Genomic DNA, 12,072 nt, shown 5'->3' with positions numbered 1-12,072 from the left:
CTGAGTTTCCCTCTGCTAAAGGGTTTGCTGTGCTGGAGGAATGACAAGTTTGCTTATTAGTCTGCTAAAGGCCACGTAAAAGACAGTTTTTGAATATTTGGAAGAGCTCTTAGTAGAAAATAGGTACCAAACTCAGCAATTCACAACAGTCAGATTTCTAAGAAAAAGTCAGAGAAGTACCTTATATACTTGATTTTTTTTTTTTTTTGAACTAATAATAAAAGTGACAAAAATTCATTCCATATAAAGAAATAGAATCCTTCCACATAATCATTCAAATATCCAACACTCCATTCATTCCATCTGTTTGGATCTCTGCAGAAAAAAAGGGCTGCAAAAAACTAGTCACAAAAGCCACACTTCCTGTGTTTCTTTATGTGGTCACGTTGCACCTGTGGCTCAATCTCAAGCAAATTTCACAGAGAATTTGGAGGGACTCTATTCTCCCTCAAGATTTAATCAAGCTAAACAGAGGGAAAAGCACTGCAGGAGCCCTGAAGGATGGAAGAGTTAAAGACAGTCCACAGCCAGCCTGAAGATACAGCCAGTCTCCATCAGTTCCACTGTTTTCAGAACTTCTTTTTCCTGAACTTTTCTCTAAGTAATTCCCACTTATTTTGGAAACACATGCATATTAGCCATACCATGACATATCTCTCTTCCCCTGCTCCACTTCTTCACAGATAACATCTTCAAAAAATCTCAGCACTAGATACTGCTCTAGTATTCCTTACTGAGACCACACTTGGAAATGTTTCCAGAATTATGAAGTAAAACTGATGCCCTTACAGAACAGGAAATCTAACCCAGAAGCTGAGCTTCACCGATTTTTTTGCCTTTTTAATACTTTTTCTCACACAAGTATTAAGATGAATTTCCATCCAACTGAGCATTGCATTTAATTTTCTTTAACTGAGGATAGAATACAATGGCCTATCAAGCAGTGGAGAGAACAGGATGCTGCTATTTATACTCAAAGAAACATACTCCTTTGAAAAATCCTTTAAGGCATGAGAGTGTGTCAACTACTGAGAGCACAATAAAAAAAATATAAAAATATAAGTCATCTCCAGCTGTGGATTCTGAGAAAGTGAACAAAGGCATTACAAGGATTTCTGTTTCCTTGACAACAACATTGCTGGAAGCAAGAAAATAATTAAAAAATAAATCTCCGTGTAACAGCAATCTTTAAACTCATCTAGGTATTAACACACCAACATGTAGAACAAGCCCTAGCCAAATTTTTGTGATGAAGAGGCCAAAATCCACCACCTTCAGGAGTTGTTTTTAGCCAACTTGTATTAATGGCTTTTGCAGAACAGTTGTGTAAGAGCTGGCTATCACCTCCTGACCTGTATTATCATCTTGACAGAAATAGTCAGGAGCTTTCGCTGATGGTCAGATGCACTACTTCCTGCACAATGTTTCTTTCACTATGAAATAGGTATTATGGGCAACAATAAAATGAAATAATTTGGTTATAAAGAGATGCGATATACAGAGAAGCACTTTCAGCACTCAGTAAGCATTACTCTACATCCACACATAAATCAAACAAGCATGTGTCCATCCTAATACTCAGAGAGCCCAAATTCCTTAAAAAAAAAGTTATAAATAGATGAGGCAACGAGGCACCATTAAGAGAAAACAGCTTCAATATTTCTGAATAGCCTATTTAGTAGGTTCATCAACAATAGCATCTTCAACAAGAGAATGATAATTCTATTTTCCACATGCTCCGTTAGTCACAGCACAGTGACCAAAATGAAGCTCCTTGCCACTTTCAAAATAATGGGAAGAACTTCTTGCTATTAGCAAGAAGTGCCCTAGCATTACAAGTGTCCTAACATTGAATAAGTCACTTTGAAAGTTTTTCATTTAAAGTAGAATGCACAGGCTTCCCAAATACTCATCTTCTGCATCAGCAACAGTTAAAGGAACATTGTCAGAGATCTAAGAAACAAAATGCTGGGGGTACTAGCAGTGCCATAGCTCATACTGCTCATTAAATAGTTTGAGTCTAGCTTAGTGGAGACAGCTACCCGTGAGCTTAAAGGAAGCAAGCTGGCAGCCTGAATTCAGTTCCATACAAATAGACACACAAGTAATGGAACAAAGTTGTAGAATACTATCTATAATGGCTCTTTCTAATGAATTGCTAGCAGAATGCTTGAAAACAAATGTTAGAACTTGTTACTCTGACGCAGAGTAGCAGTAATGTCTAGGAAGTCTCTATTGCTACCATCAATGTTATGGATGAAAAGAAGCTATTGTTTTCCCTTGCTCTCCGTCCAATGCAGCAGAACTAAGAATAACAAATTCCTCAGACATCCTACTATGTCATTTCTCTTGCAGAACACATAACAACAAATGAAGAAATGAAGGTTTTGAAAATCTAGGAAGGAAAAAAAAAAAAAAAAGAAAGAAAAGGAAAAAAAAGCATTTCTTGTACTATTTGACACACTTGGGAAGCAAAACCCATAGACTAGATTTGTCCAGAATAAGTAATATAACACCCTGGAGCTAACGCCTGGAGACAAAATAGTCTCATAAGACCAGAGAAGTATCCAGCAGAGATCTATTGAGTCAGTTACAAAGATGAACTGCTTTGGAGCTCACAAATCCCCTGACTTTCAAACAAGCATAGGCCAGAGGAGGACATTACGGCACCATAAATCTTTGTCATGCTCACTTTCTCTTGGCATCTACTTATGCAATCCACTAGAGACTGACCATTGTGCTAGACAGATCCTCAATCTCAACCAGAAGTATCTAACATCTCTGAAAAAGCTGACAATGTTAAACCAATCTTAAAAGCTCACTTTCCTTCCATAGGTTCAGCTGTCATTCAGCTAAGCTGGAGTACAACTAGGCAAGTGGAAAACAAAAAGCGTAACAAAAACTTCCAATGTGTTACAAGTCATCCCATTAATCTTCTACTAGCATAGATTTCATATGCTAAAGAGTCAAAGTTTTTCTTTCCTTGATCCTGCTCCTTTATGCAACATGAACATACTGAAAACGAGGAAATATTTCACAGAGATGCCAACATTTCAAATAGAAAATAAGACACACAACTGAAAGTTCATACAAACATTATTGTATAAAGATGGTATCTTTTAAAATATGTATTTTTTAAAAAAGCCATCCACATCATTATTCTTGCTATGAACAATTATTAAAAAACAAAGACCAGCACCACTAACTACTGAAAACATGTACATCTCCGGGGCTCTATTGCAATTATTTGGTTTTACAAATAAAAGATATAACAAGATCAACACAGTAAATTGGTAAACATATCCTTCATGATACAACTTTTTACCTACTCTGCTACTTAAAACAAATATTAAATGATAACATAGGATCCAAAATTCCATATTTGGACTTCTAAAGCAGAAACAAGGTCTGGTTTCCAGAATGTACTGTAACACTATAAAAATTAGGTACCTCTGATAGCTGTGTTCAGTCTTAAAATCTATACAAAACTTTTCAGCCAAAATTAAAATCATAATCACTATTTCTGTGTCTAAATGCACAAAACCAAAAGTGGCAGGAGCATTCTAAAATTCAGTTATAGCAGCTACTGAAAAAGCAGGTATAGAGGAAAAAGTGTTATCCCATGAAAACAGGTTGGAATCAGTTTGAACTAAGATTGAGATAAGCCTGCAGGTACTTAAACTAGAAATGGAAGCCACTGAAAATACAGTTACAATGCATTAGTGAAGAGCACTGCCACACTAAGAGCTCCAAATAGCACTTTCCCTAATCTGAATCAGGTTTGCTGCCTCTTTTGCTTGCTACAAGCACCTAGCTGGCAATTGCTTCCTCAGTATAAAGGAAGCTCAAAATTCAGAGAAAACTGAGGGCAAAAGACCACTGCCGAAGTATAAATTCGAGAGTTTTTGTTTGTTTGTTTGTTTTTGTTTTATTTTTAAACTCCTCCTTCTTCAATCCATACTGCTACAAAGTCTTCCAAGTTGGAAGAACTACTCTGGGTAATTAATCTGCAATACACAAATCTTCCCCATAAATTTCTATCTCACTTTCAAGTTTCCATGAAATCTTCTGACATGGGTTGCAACACAGCCATAAACTTTAGATTTAATGTCTTTCAACACACAAAATGGAGGAAATATCGATTTAATACTAATATATGATTCATTAAAAGAATAATTTAGTTGCCATCCCTTTCTAAGATGCTGCAGAGCCCCATCTGCTGGTAGAAGTGTTACTCAGGAGTATTACGCCCCAGAGATGATATGTGATTTTTTCCAACAGCACCAGTTGATAACTGTTTTGTTTGTTTTATATGCATCCATAGACAAACACACACATACACAAAAATCCTTAATTAAAAATACTTTTAATGAAAAAATATAGAAGCCTTTGAAAATGTGCATTCCTTCCTAAATACTAAGAATTTACAGAAACAGCTTCAGATTATCTTTCCCAACACTAGCTTATTTTCTTCAGTCAACAGAGACTGAGAACATCAACTCATTTTTCACAAACATTCTAGTATGACTTAAAGTGATTCATAAAGAAGATGGCAAAGCGCATACCGGTTAAAGCAGGAGAACAAAATAAGACAACTTATCTTCCCCAGTTTCAGGTAAACTTCAGATATCATAGAATGGCCTAGGTTGAAAAGGACCACAATCAAGTTTCAACCCCCCTGTTATGTGCAGGGTCGCCAACCAGCAGACCAGGCTGCCCAGAGCCACATCCAGCCTGGCCTTGAATGCCTCCAGGGATGGAGCATCCACACCCTCCTTGGGCAACCTGTTCCAGTGCATCACCACCCCTTCTGTGAAAAAATCCCCTTTTTTAATGCAGCCCAGAACACAGTTGGCCTTCCAGGCTGCAAGTGCACACTGCTGGCTCATGTCCAGCTTCTCGTCCAGCCAGACCCCCAATTCCTTCTTCACAGGGCTGCTATCAAGATCTTCCCCTAGTTTGTATAAATACCCAGGATTGCCCCAACTCAAGTGCAACACCCTGCACTTGGCCTTATTGAACCACAAATATATATTTGAGATAAATTCTTGTGTGGTACGGAATATAAAACATACAATGATGATTTATTTATGATTGTTTAGATTGGAATAAAGAGACTGAGATTTCTAACTTGAGGCAACTAATTCCAAGTATTTCTTTTTTCTTCATTAAAAAAAAAAAAAAAATCCTTTCCCAAAAAGGAAATTCTTAGTTTGTGATAAAACATTTAAGGGGGAAATACTTAGAAGAACAAAAAAGATGCATAATGGCTTGGCTAAATTAAAGAAAAAATGCAAATGGCTGCAGATCTTCTGATTTAATCAAAATTAAAAAACTGCCCTGCAATAGCAGTTTGATCTGCAAGACAGAACTCTCAGCTCTGAGAAATCTCCACTGATACCGGGGTGATACCTTCAAACAATACATATCTTGCTGCATAGATTGAAGAACTGAATCAAAGAAATTTACATAAAAATATTCATTTGTAAGTATTCATGATAAACTGAACGTGCATAGTTTTGTGGCTCTGGATTATACAGAGATTTTAGGCTTCTAACTGTGTTTTGAGTCTTACCCAAATCAGATGCTCAAAGTAAATACTGCAGATATCCTGAATGTCTGTTACCATGAATATTCCCATTAAAAAGAAAGAGGAACGAGCTTCTGCTGCCTGGATTTCAACTATAAATTCTAAGCAGGTGTTTTTGGAAGAAAACAGCAAAGGAAAAGCTGAAGGAAGGTACAGGATTGGGAAAGAAAAAAAAGGTACATCTACATCTGCTTTCAATTGTTTGTTTTATGCTTACATCAGTAAATAGACAACTCCAGGCAGTGGTGGAGAGCCAAAAAATTCCCAGAAGAGAAATTATTACTGTTGTAGTCCTTAGAGATTTGTGGGCTCATGACCCTAGAAAGTTAGAGAGATTAGCTGCATAACATCAAGACAATGCTTAATCTGACTGTGCCCTCTACTGGCTTGAAAGGTAAAGACACTACAGCTCATACCAACAGCCTTCAAACTCATTAAGGAAAAAAACAAAAACAAAAAAAACACCCAATAAAAATCATTTCCAGACATTCCTCTGCAGACTACCTTTCAAAATACTGAAGTGCATTTTAATAGGCTTCATAACAGCTACGCTGTCACTTAAGTAATGTTCTACACTCCTATAGCCTGAAGTGTTGCCAATATTAACACACTCCATGTAAACTGAATTCCCATGGTTCAGGGCACATACAGCAAATCCATTCCTTTGACAATCAGCTTTACTTTTAATTTTAACTTTTGCTTCCAGTCAAGGTTGGTAGCACCAGCCCTTCTACCTAATTAGAAGAAAACCAACAGGCTATTATTGTTTAATAATTCTACATAGCAATGACAACTTTTTTTTTTTTTTTTTTTTTTTTTTTTTAAGATTGTTTTACCAAGTTCAGTACATCCACAATTACATTCACTCAACACTATAATGAGGCTCAGGGGCAGTAAACAAATACTAAATAAGTGGTAGGACAGTTTAAGACAAAGTCAAATTCAGACATACTTAAGTCAAAGGCAGATACAATTTTGTACAACACAAATATACATTGCTGCTTACCAAAAGAAAAAAAAAACATCAGCACTTTTTGTATATCTTAGTATTTTCCTTTTAATGCTGTTCATCAGACAGCAAACAAGATTTAAATTATTCAGTACTTTAAGCAAGATCTGTTAGAAGAAAAATTACCTTTATTTTTCCTATTTTGCCTCAATGAAAAAGATGTACAAAAATGCTCGGAGTATTTGAACTTGGATAGTCTGACAGGTTAAAGTCGCAAAAAGTGGAAAGGTGGAAGCTTTATTCATGCTAAAAGACCTGGGTTTTTTTTCTTTTCTGTGAAAACCAATGCTTTAGTAGACATGGAGGAAAAAAAAAAAAAACTAGAGCTGTGTCTGAGACTGCAGAACACCACTGCTTCAAAGATATGAGATCAGCATCTTCTTCACATGCCCCCATGGCAAAGTCAGGGGAACGAAAAAGAAAACAAACAATCCTATAAATATATATATACGTACATAAAAGTCAAGCTAAATGACACTAAATTATCTACCACAAATAAAACAGTGAAAAAGCAAAGAAAACTCAATTTTAGTGAGAATTTTGGGGAAAGGAGTAGAAGGAAATGCACCCTAACATGAAATCGGAATTTAAACTAAATTTTAGAGTTATTTCCTCTCATTTTAGAAATATGCTGATACAAAAGCTGTTCTTCACCTTCTTTACTTACTAAGATTTATTTAAAACCCCTGAATTTGAGAAAAAAAGTTTCAGGGAGTAGCATAGAGATGTGAGAGGGGAGGGTCAGGTTCGGTGTTAGGAAAAACTTCTTCACCAGAGGGTGGTGAGCACAGAACAGGCTCTGCTGGGGCCACAGTTGTGCCCTGAGTTGCCACAGTTCAGGAAGCATTTGGGCAATGCTCTCAGACATAGGGCTTGGACTCTGTGTGGTCCTTTGTGGAACCAGCAGTAGGACTCCTTACAGGTCCATTCCAACTCAGGATATTCTATGATTATGAAAGGAAAAGTAAGACTTACTATATTGACTAAGCGAACTAAGAATTGAAATCAAAGTCATAAAAGTTAGAAGGAAAATACACTAAGTATTAAATATTCAAAAATGAAAGAAACTTAGAGTGAAAAGCCTCCTCAGACTACAGTAGGACACATATATATAAGACCCAGGAGAGTACCTGTAGTAGCAGTCACTTATGCCTGATACTGAAAAGCATCTCCTCCCACTCTGAACACGTTATAACTGCCACACACATGAGCAAACATTATTCCCAGAAAACCATTACTTAATACAGTATTTTCAAGCCTGCTGATAACTTCAAAAAGCATCTTGCTTTACATTACCTTTATTGTTTTATCCATAGAAGCGGAGAGAAGCATATGACTTTGTTCTCGTACAGTACACCACTGGATTGCATTAACAGGGCCGCTGTGTTTAGACATATGAAATATTAAGCTTTTTGGAACTTCAGTTAATTTATATCTGGATCCTAAATATGACTTAATTAATTCAGATATCTTTCTCACTGTCTGCTCTCCTGATATATCTAGCTTCACATCACAACTGGCGCTCTCGCTTTGATCAGACTCCTTTTTTTCACAGGCACTGGAATTTTCTTGACGTAACCTTTTAGGGATATACGGTCTGATTCCTTTTGGGGCAGTTGGACTATCTTCATGTGTTCTCTTCTGAGAAGCACCATTTCCAGAGTTTCTTGAAGAGCTCAATGTCTGTTCATAGTTTTTGTAGGACATACATAATGCAGTAGGACTAGAGGACGCTCTCCTACAATAAGATGTCAAATCACTGTTATTACTCAGTGCATAATGCTCAGGGGGATCTTCACAAACAACGCTCATGTCAAAATTGCCAGTGTTCTCAGTAAGCTGCGTTTCATATGTAGATTTTGTACTCAAAATACCAGGTGCAAAGTGCTGAACAGGATTTGCAGAAGAACTCGGAAGGCTTGCTTGTCTGCTGGTACTGAGATCATCAGCTTTTTCAGTTTCTGCCTCAGGGTCTGAATCATCATAAGCAACCAGTGAGGAACTCATTATGGCTGGATACAGCAAACTCCAGAAATCTCGTGCTGGAATCCTCCAAATGATGATCTACAACAAAGAATTGACCATTCAGAGCACAATTCATTATGGATCCTACAGTTTCAATAACTTAAGTTCTTAAAATCCTTAACTGTTTAATTCCTGTTTATTCCTGGAATTTATTTTTCTATTATAGCACATATGTACATTCAATTATGCAACATGGGGGTTGGACACGATGATCCCTGAAGGTCCCTTCCAACCCCTACAATTCTGTGATTCTCTGATAATGTGCCTCCAAGCACTTTGCATACATTTTTTATGCTTTGCAGAGATACATTTGTATGAGACAAAACTATGAAAATGAGTATGGAAAGAAAAACAAACTACAGCAAATCACTCTCCCCTTGCTTGCAATAGCATTCCCTCCCCCTTGCACACAAACCAAAGGCTAATGTAACTATGCAGCATTTTAGGATATTCATTTATAAGAATATGAATACAAGTACTTTGGAATGAGACTAACAGTATTTATTTCTTTCAATTCATCTGTGTTGTTATGTGTGAAGGGATTCAATTGGCAACAAAAATAAAATGCAGACTGCTCTAAAAGTAATGCCATATTATATTGGTCCATAACATGAGAGTTGGATGCTGGCAGCAGAGGCTTAACCTTCCCACCAATATCCCACTGCATTTTGTTGCTGTGCAACAGATGGCAGCAGAGGAGCAGTCTGACACAATGGCATTTGACGTGAAAGTGTGTATGAAGCAAAGGTGCATCATCGAATCCTTTCAAGAGGATAAAATGGCACCCACTGATACTCACTGATGCTCGCTGAATGTTTAAGGAGACGAAACAGTGGATTGAGCACAGTGAGGTGCTGGGTGATGCATTTCAGCAGTGGAGGCAGTGACAGTGACCTCCACTGGCGCAGATTTTAACTGTGCAGCATGCAGGCTCTTGCTCACAGCTGGCAAAAATGTGTAGCTAATGGTGGTGACTATGTTGGAAAAGGCTGTTTTGTAGCTGAGAATTTGTAAGTTCCACACAGCCTGTAGTTTTACATAAGACACATGCCAGAAGCTACATGAAACTCAGTGTTTGCTTTTACTTACAGAGAGTAAAAGCATGAATATCTCCGCTTACTGTGGAACAAACTTTTTCCAAAGCTTCTATGAAAAGAATTCCCACACTGAGACCACATATATAACAAGCTGAATAATTTAACATTGTAACAATCCCAAAAAACCTATTCCCAAAAATTTCAGTGGTGCACATGGAGTATAGATTTAACTGCATTCAAACAACTGACGTTTCCACAAAAAGTAATCTTCAAAACTCTAGTCTTTACAATCAAAAGTAGTGTTATCTTCCAATTGCTAAGATTAATGAAGTGACACACTATCTCTGCTTTGTTTTCTTATTTAGACATTACTGCTCATCATGCTACAACTATTTAGCCTACAACACTTTGCTTTCAGACAAGAGGCTATCCTCAAAAGCTCCTTGATTATAATGAGAATGCAATGCTGTCTGAACACCAGCATCTACAAAAGCATTTGCAGAGCTGATGCCACAAATGAGAGTCCTACAAATACTGCTGCAGTAGTACACTGGAACTTGTAAGAATTCCTCATTTAACTTTTCAAACTAAAACAAGCATGCTTCCATTAACTTAAAGAATTAACCACAGGCTATGGTCTGCATTCTGTAACACTTACAAGCAACATCCAGAAAACACGTTCCTATTAAGGCATACATATATATCATTGTATATATTTCTATATATAAAATAAGTATCCAATTCCTCTCAAATGATCAAGGTGCTTAACTGAAACAGTATGACCAACATTTTAGTTTATAAAAGCATCAAGATCCCCCTCTAGAGGACTCGTTTGAAAACAGTAAGACACCTTCATTCCAAACCTGCCATTAAATAAATAGTTACATTAAAGGACTGCATTTTGCAACAGTTACACTAAGCAGTTACTTTTTGTATTGCAAAGTTGCAAACAGGCTCCCACCAGGATTCCGGGCTTTTACAGAGCAAACGCAGCGAGAAGATGACCTCTGCCTCAAAGCTATAAAAGAAGATACACAAGTAGAGTGGATTAGGCTTTCACTTTATTTAAACAAACAAAACCAACAAAGGACAACAACAACAACAAAAAAACACCATTAAGCTGAGGTTCTGAGGCAACTACAGGAATCACAAAATCACAGAATTGTAGGGGTTGGAAGGGACCTCCAGAGATCATCGAGTCCAACCCCCCTGCCAAAGCAGGTTCCCTACACCAGGTCACACAAGAAGGTGTCCAGGCGGGTCTTGAATATCCCAGAGAAGGAGACTCCACAACCCCCCTGGGCAGCCTGTTCCAGTGCTCCGTCACCCTCACCGTAAAGAAGTTCTTGAGCACATCTGTGCAGAACTTCCTATGCTGCAGTTTCTGGCCGTTTCCCCTTGTCCTGTCTCCATACACTGCTGAAAACAGTCTGGCCTCGCCACTCTGCCCCCCACACCTTAGATATTTGTAGACCTGGATCAGGTCCCCTCTCAGTCTTCTTTTCTCAAGGCTGAACAGACCCAGTTCACTCAGCCTTTCCTCATAGGGGAGATGCTCCAGGCCCTTCACCATCTTCGTGGCCCTCCGCTGGACTCTTTCCAAGAGATCCCTGTCTTTTTTGTAGTGGGGAGCCCAGAACTGGACGCAGTACTCCAGATGAGGCCTTACCAGGGCAGAGTAGAGGGGGAGGATCACCTCCCTCGACCTGCTGGCCACGCTCTTTTTAATGCATCCCAGGATGCCATTGGCCCTCTTGGCCACAAGGGCACACTGCTGGCTCATGGCCAACCTGTCATCCACCAGGACACCCAGGTCCCTCTCCGCAGAACTCCTGTCCAGCAGCTCATCCCCCAGCCTGTACCGGTGCATGCAATTATTCCTCCCTAGATGCAAGACTCTACACTTGCTTTTGTTAAACTTCATCTGGACATTTCCTTGTATTTAGAATCACAGAATGGTTTGGGTAGTAAGAAACCTTAAAAGCCCATCCAGTTTCAACTCCCTGCTATGAGCTGGCTGCCCCCCACCAGGTCAGGCTGCCCAGTGCCCTATCCAGCCTGGCCGTGGGCACCTCCATCTCTTTGGGCAGCAGCTCTACAGCATCACCATTCTCTCAGTGAAAAAATTCTCCCTAACATCTAACCTAAGTCTCCCCTCTTTTAGGGGAGATTTCCCATTACCCTATCACTATCAACCAGTGTAAAAAGTTGATTTCCCTCCTGTTTAAAAGCTCCTTTTAAGAACTGGAAAGCCACAGTGAGGTCTCCCCAGGGCCTTCTCTTCTTCAGACTGAAGAAACCCAATCCCTCAAGCTTCCTTAGAGGAGAGGAGCTGCAGCCCTCTAAGACAGGATTTCCAAGTTAAAAATAAAATAAAATAAAATAAAATAAAATAAAATAAAATAAAATAA

The 12,072-nt window shown here is 38.4% G+C and overlaps 1 protein-coding gene across 2 annotated transcripts in view; it reads right to left on the bottom strand.

Annotated features, from left to right (window-relative positions):
* The window catches only part of WDR25 (WD repeat domain 25), a 56,887-nt gene extending 46,010 nt beyond the window's left edge, over positions 1-10,877 (bottom strand). The window contains exons 1-2 of one of the 2 annotated variants that reach the window (XM_042869683.1): positions 10,589-10,877; positions 7,896-8,663 (exon numbers count right to left, since the gene is read on the bottom strand). In XM_042869683.1, the coding sequence (XP_042725617.1) occupies positions 7,896-8,606 (711 nt within the window). In that variant the 5' untranslated portion in view covers positions 8,607-8,663; positions 10,589-10,877. The remainder of the gene's footprint in view (positions 1-7,895; positions 8,664-10,588) is intronic. The other variant, XM_042869687.1, reaches the window with a different exon arrangement.
* Between the last annotated feature and the right edge of the window lie 1,195 nt (positions 10,878-12,072).

This window comes from Lagopus leucura, unplaced genomic scaffold (assembly GCF_019238085.1).
Source record: "Lagopus leucura isolate 7727_CA_CO unplaced genomic scaffold, USGS_WTPT01 Super-Scaffold_1, whole genome shotgun sequence".
Lineage (NCBI taxonomy): Eukaryota > Metazoa > Chordata > Aves > Galliformes > Phasianidae > Lagopus > Lagopus leucura.
This window is presented reverse-complemented; position numbering and strand designations above follow the sequence as displayed.